General features: G+C 50.4%; 1 protein-coding gene, 1 long non-coding RNA gene and 1 other non-coding gene across 3 annotated transcripts; 2 read left to right on the forward strand and 1 right to left on the reverse strand.

Moving 5' to 3' along the window:
* Positions 1–1,940: 1,940 nt before the first annotated feature.
* LOC133759189 (neuroblastoma breakpoint family member 6-like protein) lies at positions 1,941–10,958 on the forward strand. Its single transcript, XM_062190135.1, has 5 exons — positions 1,941–2,118; positions 4,756–4,840; positions 6,591–6,826; positions 8,672–8,750; positions 10,772–10,958. The coding sequence occupies exons 1-5, from the start codon at positions 1,941–1,943 to the stop codon at positions 10,956–10,958; spliced, it is 765 nt and encodes a 254-aa protein (XP_062046119.1).
* Positions 10,959–12,803: 1,845 nt separating this feature from the next.
* On the forward strand, positions 12,804–16,042 carry LOC133760946 (uncharacterized). The gene is made up of 3 exons (XR_009866026.1): positions 12,804–12,885; positions 13,553–13,672; positions 15,980–16,042. It is a non-coding gene; the product is annotated as an uncharacterized LOC133760946 (long non-coding RNA).
* Positions 16,043–18,141: 2,099 nt separating this feature from the next.
* Positions 18,142–18,213, reverse strand: TRNAE-UUC (transfer RNA glutamic acid (anticodon UUC)). The gene has a single exon. It is a non-coding gene; the product is annotated as a tRNA-Glu (tRNA).
* Positions 18,214–18,570: the final 357 nt, after the last annotated feature.

Here is an 18,570-nt window from a genome sequence, read left to right on the forward strand (position 1 = left end):
CCTAACCAGTTGCACGACTGCCATCTATTGAAAAATTGATCTTGTAAGAACGTTATCTGTAAGGCTTGGTTACATAAGGTCAGGAAATGTGTGAGATGCCCCCGAGATAAGCGGATCCTGCTTCTCTAGCTTCTGTAACATCTGCTTGGCTAAAACACAAGTTTTGTAATTAATTTCCTACAAGATGTGGTTTTTGCCTTTATAAGCTTACCCCTGAGCTCAGTCGGGGCTGCATGACTTGGAGGACACATGCCCCATACAGCCGCCGGCCTTCAGAAGCAAAGACGCCATCATATCGCCCCTGGGACTTTGGCATCTTTTGTAACTCGCTGTCCCAAACCTAAGTTTGTCACTGGGATTATCTTTATTAAAAATGGGGCCACAGTAGAGGGAACATTTACAATTCAGTAAAAAAAAAAATTAAAAAACTATGTAGCATTTTAAATATCAGATTGTGGTTGTTAGGTCTGGAATAGCTTGGGGTGTTGGCCTTTTTACTCCCAGAAAGGAGAGGCAGAAAAAACGAGATGGAAACCAACCTCAACAGACAGGTTCCTTTATTGGAAACAGAAAGGTTGGCGACTGCTCTTGCCAAGAGACTGTGCACAGGGCGTGTTTGGGACTCAGGTTTTATCTGCTTAGTAGAGAATTTGCCACTCGGGGCAGGAGTGGAGTAGGCAGCTGGGGCAAAGTGGGTGACACTTTGAAGCCTCAGGGGACTTCCCCTGAGCACACACTGAATGGCAACCAATACTGTTGCCACTTACCCTGGTTGGAGAATGCAGTGATGCAGATGGGGTGTCTCCTGTGACTGCCCCCAACTATTCACTAGTGAGCAATGGCTGGCCTTGCGGGCGATGCTGCGAGCTACAGATCCCCGGGCACTGCCAAGGGGCGAGCAGGAGGCGCACTGTGCGCCGCGAAAGTTACCCGTTGGTTGGGAGTCGGGGAGCCGCGGGGAGCCGCGTGGCTTTCGCCTGCCCGCAGCAGGAGCCCGCGCCCTGCAGATGCCCGAGTCCACGTCCCGCCGGGCGAATGGGCTCAAGGCCCCAGAGCGGCCTCCACGCCTTTAAGACCCTGCCTATGCTTCCCCAGCGGCCCCGCGGGCGCTCGGAAGCTTCGCGTGTCCAGCACGGGGCTCCCCGCGCACAGGGTCGCGGTGATGGCTGCTCTAGGGTCCATTCGCCGGGAACAGGGTTTGGCTGTCTCGGGCTCTCCGTGGGGACCCGAGGATTCCAGGCCGAGTTTGCCTGTCCCTCAACCCCTCAGCGGCTAGGCCACCAGACCCCATTGCACAGGCCTGTGTGCTGCGGAGGGGGTGGTGCCCACTGGGGATGAGCAGAAGAACGCACAGGTTCCTGAGAGTCCACGACACCCCCACCTTCTAGTTCTGCTATTGTGACTTCAGACCGTTCCCTGGCAGGCTCGGCCCTCTGGCCTCCCTCCTGGGGCAGTGTCTGTGCATGGGCAGTGCCTTCGGCTCAGACCTCTGGCATCTTGGGCCTCACGTTTGTCTCTAAGGAGTCTGCGAGTTGTGGCTGCTGACAAAGTTCCTCCCAAAAGTAAGTTAGAGTGAGATCTGCATTCTTGACTCTCTTTATACCCCTCACCCCCTTTGATGTGAAGAAGAGTTACAGAGATACTAATTGTATCTGGTATCACTCACACCTTAGAGCTGAGCAGCTTGGTGAGCTGTAGGAGCTTACCAGGCAAGACCACTGTCAGCAGAGTACCCTCACGTGTGTGTAACTAAGCAAGACCACCGTCAGCACAGTGCCCTCACGTGTGTAACTAAGCAACACCACCATCAGCACTGTGCCCTCACGTGTGTGTAACTAAGCAAGACCACCGACAGCACTGTGCCCTCATGTGTGTGTAGCTCATTATTTGTATGGCTCCCCCCTGCCCAGGCTCTGGCTCTGCTCTGACACAGCTTCATCATGGCAGTACCTCCCAGCACTGTTCCAGGCACAACGGCTAACAGCAGTGCCCTGGACACCTACTACAACCTACGCGCCAAGCTGGAGAGGAGCCAGCAGAACATCCAAGACATGAGAGAGAAATTCCTCACGGCCAGAGCTACTGTTTACTTCCTGGCCAACCGCCTGCAGAGACACGGTAGGTCTGCAGAGCCGCAGGCCCAGACTGAAAAGTGGGGGTTCCCTTCCTCAGAGAAATGAACACTCTCCACTTTATCTTCCCTTTTCTTCATCAAAGTAAACTCCCTGACTGTACTCCTGGGTCGGTAGGTGCCTGTATTTCATCCTCAGCTTGCCGCAGTGGAGAAAACTGAGGCACAAAGGATGAAAGTTTGCAGGGACAAGGTAGGGAGGAGGAGACTAAAACCCCAGGAGAGGCACTAACGGCTTCTTCTGGCTCAGGGACCTGTGTGAGCTCCTAGGAACCAGGACAGCGCTGTGCGCTCCACTGTCTCAGCATTCAGTTCAAACACTTACTAAGTCCCATCTACAGGAAGCATCCCTTGTCCTGAAAGGAGTAATGGCACCCGCCTGCCTTCAAGGAGCTCGGGGCTGTCTGTTCCCAGGCATCTGGGACTGAGAGCAGCCCTGGCAGTAACAGAAGGAAGCCGTAACGCCTGCAGAAGATTCTTTTCCCCATACATGCAGAGAAGCCATTGCTTACTCTTTGCTTACTTTAAGGCCATTTCTAGGAGACCTGAGACCTATGCCACCCTTTCTGTCTCACCCTGCACATGAACTTTGCAAATAGCCGGCAAGGGCAGGTGGCCCTCCAGGATGTGGCCCCCAGACATGAGCATGAGGAGAACAAGGCCAAGTGCAGAAGACAGCAGGTCTCAGTCACAAGCCAGGCCAGTGTAGGCACTATCTCACTGTCTGCACAGCCAGCTTTGAATTTGGAAATCCACTGGAAAATCTTAAAGCTGCTAATAATAGAGGGAAGAGGGGGAGGCTGTAGTTCCTGAAGTGTACATGGAAACAAGAGCTTGGGAGGGCAGGGATGCTACAGGAGGGCACCTGCTACATTGCAGTTGTTTGCCTTCAAATTTCTACCATGATTTTTCAATTAATCAGTGTGCATATGGGAGGGCTTCAAACCTGTGATGCTGTTTATTGTCATACACAGTGAACAGTGAAAATTACAGCTTCTTTGTCAATGAAATGAAAATGATCGCATATCAAAATTGTACTACAATTAAAGGTGGATATCTCACAGTTTAGGCTGTCCCTTGGGACACCCACATTCCCCGTTGGAATGTCTGATTAAGTGCTGGCTCCTTAGGGCAGGTGTCATGCCCAGTGGGCTATAGTGCAGCTTGGGATGGCTGCATCCCATGTGGGAGCGCATGGGATATAGTCTTGCCTTTGCTTTCTGATCCAGCTTTTTGCTAATGAGCCTGGGAGGCAAAAGATGATGGCTCAAGTAAGTGAGTAGCTGACACCCACATGGTAGACGCAGATGGAGCTTCAGTGTTCAACCTGTGCCCAGACCTGGCTGTTGTAGGTGTTCGGGATCTGACTCAAAGTATAGCAGATCTCTCTTTAAAAATAAAACAGGGGCCGACGCTGTGGCATAGCAGGTAAAACCACTGCCTGGGGGGCCGGCGCCATGGCTCACTTGGTTAATCCTCTGCCTGCTGCACCAGCATCCCACGTGGGTGCCTGGTTCTAGACCCGGTTGCACCTCTTTCAGTCCAGCTCTCTGCTGTGGCCTGGAAGGCAGTGGAGGATGGCACAAGTGCGTGGGCCCCTGCATCTATGTGGGAGACCAGGATGAAGCACCTGGCTCCTGGCTTTGAATGGGCGCAGATTTGGGGTGTGAACCAACGGAACGAAGACCTTTCTCTCTGTCTCTCTCACTGTCTAACTCTGTCAAATTAAAAGAAAAAAAAAGCCACTGCCTGCAGTGCTGGCATCTCATATGGGTGCCAGTTTGAGTCCTGGCTGCTCCACTTCTGATCCAGCCCTCTGCCTGGCCTGGGTAAGCCTTAGAAGAAGGCTCAAGTCCTTGGGCCCTTGCACCCATGTGGGAGACCCAGAAGAAGCTCTAAGCTCCACATAAAGAGAAAGATTTTACATCCCTTGATTCCCTGCCAAAGTGGCTAAAACTGACAGAGCTGGACAGGCCCAAGTGAGGAACCCTGCATCCATGTCTCCACTTTGGTGGCTGGGTTCCAAGTACCTGAGGTATCTTCCATTGCCTTCGCGGGAGATCACTAGTAGGAATTGGTACAGAAGAGGGGCAGCCATGACTTGAATCAGTGCTCCCATATGGGCAGCTAGCCTCAAAGACAGAGGTGTAACCTGTTGTCCCACAATGCAGCTCCCTAGAAAGGTTTTTAAATCTTCAAACGTTTCTGGGATTACTGAAACTCCACACAGGAGAACCATCAGGCCTACAGTCCTTGGTGTCCTCCCAAACACAGGAAATCACTGCTTCATGACCCAGGTCAACCTTTCATTGAAGAAGCCCCAGGGCTTGCTGCTTGCAGTGGCCCGTGACTTAGATCAGGCCTAGGAGATGTGAACCCTGCATTGCCTCATTCAAATTGAGTCCTCTCTAGACGTTGCTCTACTTGTCCATGAGCTTCTCGTTCCTCATCTCTAAACTGGGGAACACTCAGGAGTCCAAGGAGTACACGTGTGACAACCCCTGCACAGACCTGGTCCCTGGGTTTCCTGTGTGGTGGAGGGGACTGTGCGTCCTCCCCATAGACAGTGACCTCGGCTGCATGGCCACCTGTCTGCTGAGGAAGGCGCGACTCTGTTTCCTCAGGGTGTGAGGAGTACAAAGACCTCATTGCATCGGTGCTGGAGGAGAAGCTTGACTTTGAGGAGATGCGTTCAGCTGCGAGGCTGGGGTAAGGAGCAAGTTTGTTCAAGGAGAAGTGGAAATATCCATGGCTGAACCAGACCAAGACAATCAGTGGGGCTGTGGGCTTGGGGTGAGGAAGGGCGGTGGGGTTCTCCATGAAGTAACATATGAGTAAAATGGAAGCAAATGCCTGGGCAGGACACAACAGTGCATGTCCAACTGTGTGTGCCTGGACCCATTTTCTTAACTTTCCTGGGCTGGCTCACCTGTAAGAGGAAAGTACTGACAGCATCTCCTGCAGAGGTTCACGAGGTCAAACTCATGATTACAAGTGGTTGCACCATCTCTGACACACATGGAATCACAGTGATTTGCTGTACTTGTATTCTTACTCTTTTTTATAGGCACGGTGAATGTAATTAATAGAATTCTTTAAAGATTTGTTCGTGTATTTGAAAATCAGAGCTACACAAAGAAAGGGAGAGACAGATGTTAGGGTGGGAGAGATCTTCCATCTGCTGGTTCACCCCCAGATGACCTCAACTGCTGGGGCAGGGAATGGCCAGAGCTAGGAGCCAGGATCTTCTTCCTGTTCTCCCACATTGGTTGCAGGGGACAACCACTTGGGCCAGCTTTCACTGCTTTTTCTAGGCTATCATCTGGGAGCTGGCTTGGAAGAGGAGCAACTCGGGGTGGAACCTGCAACCATACTGGATACTGGTGTCATGTCAGTTTAACCATTACACCATGGCACTGGCACCATTAATGAACTTTTCTACAAGAGATATTTTCCAGCTTCTACAGATATTCTTTCATTTTAAAACTATTTCCTCTCTACCAATTTTTCAAGCACTATAGGGCTATTGGGAATTAGATTATTGAGCAGCTATTGCCTGGAAAATGAATTATTACTTTTCTCAAGGCCATCTTTGCCCCTTCCTAGAGAGTTTCATCCATAGGGTAGATTGTGGCATTCAAACTGTCTTTGAGCACTTTGCTGAAGTGATCATAGAAAGTCATATGTGTAAAACCCATGTAAACAGAGATAGAACTTGGAAAGGGGTACAGGACTGAAGCCCCCTATTTGATCCCCTGTAGGCCTTGACTTGCCCCACACTTTGTAGCATTTCTAGGGATTAGAGATTGACAATCTGAGAACAACCACTTGGCTGACTGAAAGAGGACATTCAGGCATCTGATAGGGTGGGTGACTCTAGAGGCTTGGTCCAGCTTCAGGATTCTGTGGTTCTCAGCGTTAACTGGATGCCCTATGAGTACCTCTACTGAGTGCTGTGAGCTGAATAACACAAGGCTGTGTCTGCCCGTACAGAGCTCACATCCTATGTTGGGACAGTGAGCAATGCTTCAGGCTTTAGAAAACAAGGAAATCTCATAGAGATGACGCATTCATCACTGGAAGCTCATGTACTCTCATTGCATTCCGACTGGTTATCCTCATCTCCATGTCATTCTAATGAATGTTGCCTTCATGGCCTTTATGGGACTTCCCACCTCTCAATGCCAGCAGGCGAGCTTGCCCAACACAAATGTTCCTGGCCCTATTGGCATACTGCTTGCTGTTCACTACATGGACGTGGGCTGAGGTGAGGGACTTACTCATACCAAAAACCAACAAACCTAGGGATCCATGCTCATTCCCTCTTCAAAGGAAAATCTCACAAATATCATCAGCACGCACCATGGGCACTGCCCTTGGGCAATTCTAGTGGATGGTTTTCCGAGACTCCTGTGAGTTGTCATTTAATCTTACATTTATGTCTTCATCCCCACCTTAGGAGAGAAGACTCCCTAGTTCAGGCTCGGGCTAGAGAACTCACCCACTTACGGCGCAGGATACAGGAAGGGAGAGAGGTCTGCTCCCTCTTTGCCCAGCACCTGAAGGACACGGGCCAGGCTTTTGAGGGCCTCCTCAGGAACACGGATGTAGCCCACCACCTTGGACAGAGATTCCATGAGCAGTTGGCCCAAGGAAGCCAGCTGGCAGAGAGCCTTGCCAGAAAATTCACAGGGGGTAAGTGGCTGCATCTCCAAAGGCCCCTCCTCCTCCAGAGCGCCTCACAGGAGGGAGAACCATGCTGTTACCGCCCTAGGGCATTCTTTTGCTCTTGTCTGTGGCACTTCATCCACATGCGTTTTGGACTTTTCAGAGCACTCAGGTAATTCCTTCGAGTTATTCTTTTTAGGGTCTCATCTACAATCAGTAAAAGAGTACAGAAGATGATCTCATCTTGATGAGCATGGCAGGGAATAGACCTAATTTCTTTTCTCTTCTTTTTTCTCTCTCCTTTTTTTTTTTTAATTTTCAAAGTCAGAGTTACAGAGAGAGAGGGAGATGGGGAGAGATCTTCTATCTGCTGGCTCACTTCCCAGGTGGCTGCAATGGCAGCACTGGACCAGGCTGAAGCATGAGCCAGGAGTTTCATCCAGGAATCCCATGTGGGTGGCAGGAGCCCAGGCCATGAGCAGGAACTTTATCAGAAGTGGAGCAGCCAGGAATGTGACCAGTGGCCCTATGGGATGCCAGCACTGCAGGCACTGGCTTAGCCCTCTACGCCCCAAGGCTGGCTGCCAGACTTCATTTTTGAAAGAGCTTTTCACTGGATGTAGGATTCTATTTAAAAGTTTTGTTTTCCTTTTTTCTCCAAAGATTTACTTATTTATTTGAAGGCACTGTTACAGAGAGGCAGAGATAGAGAGAGAGAGAGAGAGAGAGAGGTCTTCCATCTGCTGGTTCACTCCCAAATGGCTACAACGGCCAGTGCTATGCCAATCTGAAGCAAAGACCCACGAGCTTCTTCTGTGGCTCCCACATGGGTGCAGGGTCCCAAGGGCTTGTGTGGTCTTCCACTGCTTTCTCAGGCCATAGCAGAGAGCTGGATTGGAAGTGGAGCAGCCGGGTCTTGTACCAACCCCCATATGGGATGCCGACACTGCAGGTGGCACTGGCTTTACCTGCTATGCCACAGCGCTGGCCCCAAGACTCTGTGTACTTTGCAATCTAATTTTCTACATCATTTTACTTCACTGGATTTTCTGCATCTACAGGTCTGGATTCTAATCAAATTTTTAACAATATGGCTCATACATATAATAGTCTTTGTTATTTTTCTCAGCTCCGGCAATGACATCCATTACAGTGATGAGTACATCTGGTGGTTTGAAAATTTCCCACAGTTGACTGATGCTCTGTTTGCTTTTGTTCTGTCTTTTCTTGTTTTGGTGTTTCATTTGGGGTTATTCTTACCTCTAAAGGAACACATTCATTAATCTGTCTTCAGTTGTATGTAACCTGCTGTTAATCCCAGCCTATGTGTCTCTCTTCTAACATATTGAATCCTTTTCTTCTATTTCAGTTTAATGTAGATCTTTTCTAAGGCCTCCCCTGTCTCTCCTTCTCACCTCAGGTTTTTCTCTACAATGTTATACAGGAGTGTAAGTTTCAGAACTATGTCAGTGTCCTTAAACTATTTTAGCTAGATATTGGTATAAACTCAAGTTACTTAAAACAACTGGTTTCTGCTCAAAGCAGCTTTGAAATCTTGCTAAGCAGGACAGGAGCAGCTTTTACTCTGTGCTGTGGCAATTTCTTTCCACTACTAGGACCATAATCTGGTTTAAGAAAAAGGTCTTTGTAGAGGTTTCAGATTCCCAGAGAGTTTGTTCACAAAGTGCTGAGAGTTCCCATATCCCCCGCCCCCACAGTGCACAGCCCCCTCACCACCCACACTGCCTCCAGAAAGGCACATGTGTTACAGCTGGGGAACTTCCAGGCCATCCACCATCACTCAAAGTGCACAGTTACTGTTAGGAGGCAATAAGGTCTGCAGAACTGCCTCTGAGCCCCTGTTTGTTACAGTTTCTCCCCCTGCCCGGTGGAAGCAGCAACTATCACAACTTCAGTGTGAGCTGGAGATGATTGGAAGTTCTTTGCCCAGGTTTGTACCATTTCCTCACACTCACGTACTCATCAGTTCATAGCTGAACACTGAATGCAGTTAGCCAAGGCACCTATCTCTGAGCAACAGCCTCCTCTCTTGTATTCGCCCTGTGATCTCTTTTGTCTTGAGCTGTTGAAGCTCAGTGCAGGCTCTGCCTGGGTTCTCCCTAAGCCCTGCAGTCCAGGGATCTCAGGCAGTGGAGTAGGGCAAGGGCCAGACTCACCTCCCTGGTTTCTCCCTCGCAGGCACCGCTGTGCTGTACTGCACGATGTGTGATGTCCAGCGCTGTTGTTGAAAACTGTCATGTCCTCATTGTTGAGGGGCGAGGGTAAATCTGGTTCCTTCTGTTCCATCACGGGCAGAAGCAGAAAGAATAGGAAGGAGCCAGCGTGCACAATGGAAAGAGCTCTGGGCTGAGGGTCACCATTACCCAGGCTCTCATCTCAGCAAATAATTCATTGCATCCACGCCCTTCCTTTAATCAGTGATTGATCCACCCTGAATTTGTTTACTCATTTCTAAAGTGGGTCAGTTGGAATTCCTTTGAGTGCTGTAGAGATCAATTGAAGCAATGCTGGTGAATTGTTTCGTTTCAGGGTTCAGTTGATGCACCAGATAAAGCAGATGCTGGTGTTGGGAAAGGGGATTTCTCTGGCGTCACTCTATAGAGAGACTCCCTCTGGGAACATCTGAGAGCACCAGAGGGCCAGGGCTGTCGGTGCCTGGGCTGTGCTCTGGGTGCAATGGTGGTGGACAGGGTTGCCTGTCCTCTCCCAGGAGACTGCAAGTAGGGTCTGCAGGATAAGCATTAGTGGGAATCAAACCACGCTCTAGTGGGCGGCTTTGGGGTGGAAATGAAGGTTCCAGCTGGAGAAATCCTGAAGGCAACTATGCAAGGGTCATGTGAGCTAGAAAAGAAGACGCTGTAGACATCCTGTATCTACATCGGGAACACCCTGTGCAGGGGATAAGACATCTTTCCAAGGCTCTGCTCTTGATGTGTTCCCAGAGGCCTCCTGGAACAACTCTCCCAGAGCTTTCTGAATGTACTCGCAAAAGGATCAGTCTCTGATCATAGAGTCTCATGTCTGTGATGTCTGAATGGGGCCTGCTTAGTTTCTGACTCACTTTCTATTCGTGCTTTGCAGAGAATCACAATGATCAGAAATATGGAGACAGACAAGAGACCCTGGCCCACAGGTAACTCTGAATGGTGAAGGGGCTGGTGATGGAGCGAGGAAAACTAGAGAGGATTCCAAAAGCAAGGGATCCAAAGAGAGCTCAACGTTAACACCATGAGCAACAACAACAAAGCCAACCCAGAGACTGCAGATGGGACCTCTTTGTCTATGGATTTTACAAGGATGTGTCCTATCTCTAATGGTCACCTGCTCTACTGGGAGCTCATACATTGCTTCCATTTATCAGTAATGTCTCAAGTTCACTTTTAGTCAGTCTGACCTAAAGGGAAACCAAGCAGTGGCCCTTGGTTTCTGTGTGAGTTTTAAACCTTCATGCTTGAACCCCAGATTGAGATGCCTGTCTCATTTCTGCACAGTTTTCCTGAGATTTGTTGGCAGATGTTTCATTCCCAAAAGTTACCTTGAAAAACAAACTCAAATGACATCAAATATCTGGAGAAATCTTAAAGGTAGAAGAGCCCAGGGAGCTTTTGCTGTCTCGGGAACCAATATTCAAAGAGCCACTTCATGTAATATAAAATACAATGCTTTATTTACACATCTTGTGTCCACTGTTTTGGGTCTCTAACTGGACTTAGGGCAGTTCCTAAGTCTGCATCTTCACACTGAGCTGTTTGTCAGTGCACTGAGCAGTTGCCACTGTCTCTGCCCCAGCTCTAGCCCACCTCGCCCCGTCAGAAGTGGATGCCACATTGCTTCTTGTTGCGTTGTCCTCTCTGGTGTTGGTGCTGCTTCATGAGCTTCAGATCAGGACTTGTAATGAACTTTGCTTCCAGGCTGCCTCGGTTACCTCTCTTGTCTTGCCTCTCCCACCAGGCCCCACAGAGAGCACCAGGGGGAGGGAGGGAGTGTGGAGCAGGAGGACGCGGTGGATGAACGGTATCTGACTCCTTCCGGCCAGCGCAACTGTGCTCAGCCTTCCAGCGGTGACATCGTCCTGTCTGAGGCACAAGAAGCCACCTCTGCTGTGGACCCAGGCTGTGACTGCTCCCCTTGTAAATAAAGTGCGGCTCAAAACCTTCCAGTAGCTTCTTCCTTCTGCACGCTCACCGCTTCTGTCTGAACTGAGCTGTAGCATCTGTGTAGACAGGCCTAGAAGCTTCTCCTTGAAAAGGCATATAGGCTGAAAAGAGCGCTGGGCTCAGGTGTCAAGTGCAGTCCTGGGTGGGTGAGATGATTTTCAGTGTTCCTGGTTGACATCTCACCTGAGCCACCCTGCCACCACTGGACAGAGCATCTGATGCACGCTCAGTGGCCCATAGAGGAGAGTGATGGGAGCACGGGAAAGTTTCAGCCAACTCCACAGTCCATATACACAACCTGCCTTTCATGGGACAGCTCTTTTCCTGAGATGGTCTTTTTTTTTCTCAGGAGTTATCTATTAATTTGAAAGGCAGAGTTCCATTCTGGCAGAGAGGGGCAGAGCGAGAGCAAGAGCGAGAGCGAGAACGAGAGAGAGAGAGGTCTTCCGTCTGCTAGTTCATTCCCCCAATGTCTACAACAGCCAGAGCTGATGTGATCTGAAGCCAGGAGCCAGGAGCTTCTTTAGGGTCACATGCATGTGCAGGGTCCATGGACTTGAGCCATCTTCTACTGCTTTTCTAGGCCACAGCAGAGAGTTGCATTGGAAGTGGAGCAGCTGGGACTAAAAACCCTCCCCCCATATGGGATGTCACTACTGCAGGCAGTGGCTTTACCCACTATGGCACAGCACCAGCCCCCTGCACTCTGAAATGGTCTTGATAATTATAGTCCATGGATGGTATCCCTGCATTTTCCAATCATGTAGGAATACTGCCAGCCTTGCTCAGTTATCAGGCATCCTGTCCCCTTGCCTCCTCCCGAGGTCCCATCATAGTGACAATTGAAAGGTGATTTTCCTAAAGACAGGTCTCTGATTTTGCCAACCCCTGGTAAATGCCCAGAATGTCATGCTTTGTGCAGCAACAAAGGTTTTTTTTTTTTTCCTTTTCTTTTTTCCCCAAACCTTGGGTGATTTATTCTCATTTTTGCAATGCTGTCCAATCCAACAGCCAGCATGTGTGGTGAAAGAAAGGCCATGAGTAAGTGTGGTGTCAGCAGCATGCTTCCCTTTCAAAAACCCCCAGGCGCCAGGGCAGCTCCGGCATGGACAGAGGAGCCCCCTGGGCAGCAGCATCACTGTTGTGTGTTTAGAACACAGTCTCAGTCTTTTTCTTCCTTTTCTTAATGTCCAGCGTTCATTTCCTGGAGTATTTTCCTATATCCTTTTCTTGGCAGCAGAATGAGACTGTGTTAATTCACTCAGGACCCACTGGGCTATTTTCACAGTAATATAAACCCCATCAGGCTCACCTTTCTCCCTCTCCTTCACGTGGCAAGTGTAAGTAGCTGCCCTTTATTGCTCAGATCATCCTCCTAGGAAGGAATCCCCATTTCCCTTTCACATTTCATCCTGAGCTGCAGAGGAAGTGTTCACCATGTGTTGAACTGGTCTGGGCAAGGTATGTAGTAGAGGAAGGTATTTCCAGTTCCTGCAAGTCACACCGAGGAGGTGGCCACAGCTTCCGCGGGAACCGTCTGGCCTTACCTGGAGGCCCTCAGTGTCTTTGCTCCTCCTCTTTGGCTCTCCTCCACCTCCCATGCCCCTGGGTGGAGGCAGCCCTGTGAGTGTGCTCAGTACTTGCCCATTCTTCACTTGAAACCCACCTGGAGGGCTCCTGCAGTAAGAAAACCCATGTTCCTTAGAGGCAGGGGTCATGTTAGGTGGCCCCTGGCTTTCCAACAGTGACAAAGATTCTTCCTCCCCTCCCTCATCTCACGTCCTGGAGGAACGGCTGCAGAAGATGAGATCCAGAAACTGCGGCAGCGCCTGAAGGAGACCATGGTGGTCAATGTCAGCCTGCGACAGAGGCTGCAGCGTCACACCAGCACCATGGACAGAGACAGCGGTAGGGGGCCCCGAGTGGCCTGAGTCTGGCAGTGGGTGTGTTTCCACGGGCAGGCCACTGCCCAGAGCTTCACAGAATCGAAGCGCGTGGTAGACCTGCTTCACCCACTTACAAATGGACTGGTGAGAGAGCGAGCACCGGTGCTGTAACTACTATTCTGGAAGCAACCAAATAGGCTTAGGTAGAGACCTGACCATGCTAAGCTCTTTCTTCCCCTTACAGCCATCTGACCCCCAAACCGTGTTTGTGCCTCTGACTCTGTGCACGGTCTGTGTCTGTGGACAGTCTCCTCCGCTGCCATTCTCATCAGACTCCTATGTCTGGTTTGGTTCTTGCTCCTAGGGCTCCTCGTGGATCCTAGGGTTCTTCTGCCTTAGCCCTCACCTCCCACTGCTCTCATGCTGAAGCCACCAGGCCACATCATTGAGCTGGGCCCCAACAAGACTGACCGGGTCGCACACACGGCCCAGTCTTCCTCATGTTGCAGCACTGGGTGTAGAATGATGTGAATGTGCTGGAGCTGGGAAGCAGGTGTCCATGAAGCTTGTTCCCCGTCAGCCTGTCAGTGCAGCCCCCCAGGCCCTGCGTGGAGTTCAGGGAATTAGCAGGAAGCCTTCTCTTAAGCGAATGTGAATACCTTGCCTCACTGTAATTCTCTCCTGGACAGGATGCACCTCCAACCTCTACTGGCAGGTCCTGGATTCCATTGTGCAGCTGTATGATGAAAACAGGGTCCTCAGGGAAAAATACCAGAGACTCCCTGTGTGCAGGAACCCTGTGTGCAGAGGTAAGTGGTGAGGGCACAGCGGGAGGTCCTGGAAAATGTTGCCTTCAATGAGTCTTCTCATGAAAGAAACTACACAGAGAGCTTTTAGGTCTTCTTCTCCCAAAGAGAACCCAACAGCAAGGAAACCAAACTTTTAGGGAACAGCTTCTGGGTTTGCATTTGCCTCCCCTACAACGGATGGAACAAATCAAAACCAAACCCCAAATCCTTCCCTAAGAAGATGGGTTGATGGGAAACACCTAAGGAATGAGAAATAAGCATTTTTTTCCATGTTTCATTTTTTTAAAAAAATGGACTGAAAGAGGAGCTACTGAGACAGAACCAGCGCCCCAACCATAACAAAAACCCAGAGTGCCGGTGCCATGGCTCAGGGGCTAATCCTCTGCGATTTAGACAGTGAGAGAGAGACAGAGAGAAAGGTCTTCCTTTCCGTTGGTTCATCCCCAAATGGCCGCTATGGCCAGCACTGCACCGATCCGAAGCCAGGAGCCAGGTGCTTCCTCCTGATTTCCCATGCGGGTGCAGGGCCCAGGCACTTGGACCATCCTCCACTGCCTTCTGGGGCCACAGGAGAGAGCTGGACTGGAAGAGGAGCAACCAGGACAGAATACGGCACCCCAACCTGGACTAGAACCCTGGGTGCCGGCGCTGCAGGCAGAGGATTAACCTAGTGAGCCACGGCATCAGCCCTTACTTTGTATTAAAGAACTTTTTGGTTAGTTCCTGAAGATATCCCTGGAAACGCCCTAAGGAGAAATTACCTTTGCAGAAGGTTGCTTTCCCCTGGGATCAGGGGCATCAGCCAAGATCTATGCCTTGCTCTTTTTTTTTTCTTTTTTTCAGCCCAGTCCCATTATTTAAATACAGCATAGAGATAGGAGTCACGCTACAAGCATCATTTGGCCCAAGGGTCCCATGCCTCCCAAAAGACAGTGAGCCTGCCTCCCTCAGAGGCCCAGGCCCAGAGCCAAACTGGCCACAGGAAACAGGCAAGCACAGAATGAACTCACTTCCAGGACTCGGCACATTTCACCCTTCCCCCACAATCCTCTGCTCCCTTGCATCCCTAAGTCAGGCCAGCTCCTAGCCTCTGGGAGCTCTCTGGGGGATATTTAACAAGAATTTAAGTTATATAAAATTTAAAATTGCCCTGTGAAATCTGTTGTTTCATAGACAGTTTAAAATATCCCTCCATACATAATCCTCATCAGGTGATGGCCCTCATCATACACACCTGAGTTTTGAAATGACTGCCATCTGAGGAAGCTCCATACTCAAGCTTCCTTATGGGTCTCATTAAAGGCTGTCCTTGTCCTATGATGGAAGGAATCCCAGGTGCTTTTCCCAGATTCAGGGGCTGAGAGGAAAAGCCCTGGTAGCTTAGAAAAAGATTTCTATTAGAGACCGTTACCTAAGTTTTCTAGTCTGAGAAACGTTTTAGGTACAATATATGCATGCCTTGCCCTTTATTTGGCAATTTCCCTGTTCCTTCTTCTGCTCACTTCTTTCCCCCACCGCTGCCTTCTATCTGCACATGAACACTGACAAGCCTCACCGGGCAAAGCATGTTCCTGTCCCAGCCAAAGTCATGCTCACCCTGTAGACCTATAGAACTTGTCCAGTTTCCTCCAGGTGGAAGCCCTCCCTCCGCCTTCCCTGACATTCTGTGATGTAGCAGAAGACATGTTGGTGTCCAGCTCAGGCTTTTGACCTCTAGGTCATGTGGGATGAGTCCTTAGCCCCTTGTCACCATGATCTTCTCACAGTCTTGTTATTGTCCAAGGACCCTGGTGCCTCTCACACTGCAGGGCTCTCCCTGTGGCCCCACCCTCCTATGAGATGATTAGGGAGAGTTTTTCAGCAAGTGCCTTCTCTTTGCTGTAACAAGTCTGAATGTGTATGTTTGAGCTATGGCTCTCACCCCGGGGCCTGACAAAGACCTTTATTTTCCCCAGGCGCAGCACGGAGGGTAAACTGAGGCTGAGGAAGAGGAGCTGGTGGGGGTCTGGCTAACTCACCTGCAGCAGCAGCTGGGAGCAGGGCTCTTGGCATCGGGAGGTGCTGGAGCCCTCTGTCCCACACCACGGGCAGCCAGCACACTTCAGGAGACTCTGCCTTGAATGTGCTAGCGCCACCATCTCCTTCTGGCCTGCAATCCACTCCTGTAACTTCTCCCCTTCCCCACAGTCCGGCTCCCCCTGGTCTCCATCTCCACCCAGCTCCAGCCCCAGCCCCAGGCACTTATCAGCAAGACCACACAGAAGATTGTTAATGAGTTGTTTTTGTTTGTTTATTTATCTATTTCAGGTAACAACTGAAGTATTAAATGACTTGTTTAATTTCAATACCAAAAGTTAAGTCAGCAATAATTCTCCAATTGATGAGAAAATAAAACAACAAAGCAAGTCTAAATCAAAGAAGTCACCATCTCTGAGAACCAAATTACATGGTAGGACCAATGGACCCTTTGCTTGCAGAAATCCCAGCCCTTCTTCTGCAAATGGGATAGCCCCTAAGACACCAATGCCCAGATCAGGAGAGGATCCTCAAAGGCACTCATCCTTTTCCCTCCCCATCCCAGGCAGGAAAGAGCAAGGATTTGAGTCCAGGAACAGGAAGAAAAAAGTCCCTGCAGATGGTTTACCAGCTCTTAGGCACATGTTCATTTTACTTGAATGTTAGGGTTTAGAAACCTCAGAAAATGAATTTCATTTTACATACATTTTGTTGCCTATCTTTTTTGTACAAGTTGAAATTAACACTTTCTTTCTCCAGCTTGAAACAGCAATGTCTATCCTTCTTTTTAAAGATGTTGTTATTTGGAAGTCACAGTGACATGCACACACACAGAGAGCGAAAGAGAGAAAGAGATAGAGAGAGAGAGAGAGAGAGGAATCTTCACTCCCCAAATGCCTCCAACAGCCAGGGCTGGGCCAGGTGGAAACGGGCACCATGAGGCACATCGATGTCTCACTCCTGGCTGGCAAGTAACCCAGTCTGTGAGCCATCACTGCTCCCTCTAGGCACATTAGCAGACAGTTGGAAGTGGATGCAGGTCTGATACTCAGCTCTGATAGGGGATGCACGTGTCCCAGTGGCAGCCCAGCCCATGGCACCACAATGTCTGCCCCTGAACTCCCATCTTTTCATTTTTTTTTAATGCTGAGATTAATTCTTTTTTTAAAGATTTATTTATTTTATTTGAAAGTCAGAGTTACACAGAAAGAGAATGAGAGGCAGAGAGAGAGAGAGAGAGAGAGAGAGAGAGAGAGAGAGAGAGGTCTTTAATCCACTGGTTCACTTCCCAGTTGGCCTCAATGTCCAGAGCTGCACCGATCTGAAGAGAGGAGCCAGGAGCTTCTTCCAGGTCTCCCATGCAGGTGCAGGGGCCCAAGGACTTGGGCCATCTTCTACTGCTTTCCCAGGCCATAGTAGAGAGTTAGATTGGGTTGGAGCTGCAGGGTCTTGGAATGGTGCCCATATGGGATGCCAGCACTGCAGGCAGCAGCTTTACGCGCTATGGCGCAGTGGTGGCCCCTAAACTCCCATCGTCATAGGTACACTCCTGTATACTGCAGAGTGGTAGCACCAGTCCAGGGCCATCAATCATTCCAGAATCAAATGTCACTAAGTCCCTGGGATTGCACAGGAAAACTGCATTGGGTCCCCCACTCTGACAACTGACATAGGTCAGGCAAGAAATTCTGTGTTTCGGCAGGCAGGTCTGTAGGGTCTGTAGGAGAGCAGGGTCACACAGGTCACTGCCAGACAACCCAAGGGAACAGTCACAGAATCTTTGCAAAGAGTCTTGAGAGGTGGCTCTTCACTCCTGATGTTGAAAGTCCTCCTGAGCGCCCGGATTTCCATCCTAAAGGTTTCAGTGCAGCCCACAGATGGAGACATGTGCCCAGATTGCACTGGGCATTTTCACAAACTTCACTCCTGTTTGCATTTCTTTTCCTGAAGCTGAACTTTTCCTGTCCACTGACTTATCTTTGGCAATCCAACATAAAGCTGGACATCTTTGAAACACAGGAAGCCCCAGGCTTCCCAGACCTCTAGGCTAGCAGGCTGATTCAGGTAGGCACCAGGAAGACACTTCCCCCACACCCTGGTGTGGGAGGGGCCCTGGAGGAGAGTGTGCTGCAGATGGTGATCTCCCTGTGCTGGGAGCAGTGAATGCTGATGGCTGCAGCGCCACAGGCCAGGCAGAGCCCCACAGAGAGTTTCCATGCTGGGCGTCAGCCGGCTCTTGACAGACTCCTGTGAAATTTTCCTGCACACTTTCAAAAGCTCATTTCTTACTGCACTGTAGTGGCGGAGTTTAAGCCACATAGTTGTGTAGCCTGGGGTAGGTTGCTTGTGGGACTTGTCAAGTGACAGGACAGGGGCCTGAGTGGGAAATGGCGATGACAACAGCAGGCCCAGAGTGAGAGTTGCGAAGACCATGGGGGGGCATAAAACGACCCTTCCCTGACCGGGAATCGAACCCGGGCCGCGGCGGTGAAAGCGCCGAATCCTAGCCACTAGACCACCAGGGACACACAGCAAGCGCTGCCTGCTGTGTTTCCCCCGCAGCAGCGGCTGCGTTGGACACGCACGTCGGAGAAGAACTAATCCATGTTACCACACCTGCGCCTCCTCCGCCATCAGGGAAGCCCTGGGAGGCCGCCCCCTCCAGATTCTCGCCAAAGGGCGAACCGCACCGGACCCACCAGGAGCCCCGCCCCGCAGGCAGCCTTGCGTCCAGGCTGAGCTCAGACAGTACGCAGCCTTGGGGAGCAGACAGCGGGCCTCCGGGGAGGTGTGCGCAGCCGCCAGGGCACCCGGGGGTGGCCGGCGGGAGGGAGACCCGAAGGAGCCCAAGGTATGAGGAGCTTAGAGTCGAGCCGCTATGA

This window comes from Lepus europaeus, chromosome 5, assembly GCF_033115175.1.
Source record: "Lepus europaeus isolate LE1 chromosome 5, mLepTim1.pri, whole genome shotgun sequence".
Taxonomy (NCBI): Eukaryota; Metazoa; Chordata; class Mammalia; order Lagomorpha; family Leporidae; genus Lepus; species Lepus europaeus.

Bases quoted from the DNA above. Each gene is read 5' to 3' on its own strand.
- LOC133759189 (XM_062190135.1), top strand. From the start codon at position 1,941: ATGGCAGTACCTCCCAGCACTGTTCCAGGCACAACGGCTAACAGCAGT. The intron at 4,841-6,590 runs GTAAGGAGCAAG...TCCCCACCTTAG, and splicing joins CGTTCAGCTGCGAGGCTGGG to GAGAGAAGACTCCCTAGTTC. The intron at 8,751-10,771 runs GTTTGTACCATT...CTCTCCCACCAG, and splicing joins ATTGGAAGTTCTTTGCCCAG to GCCCCACAGAGAGCACCAGG.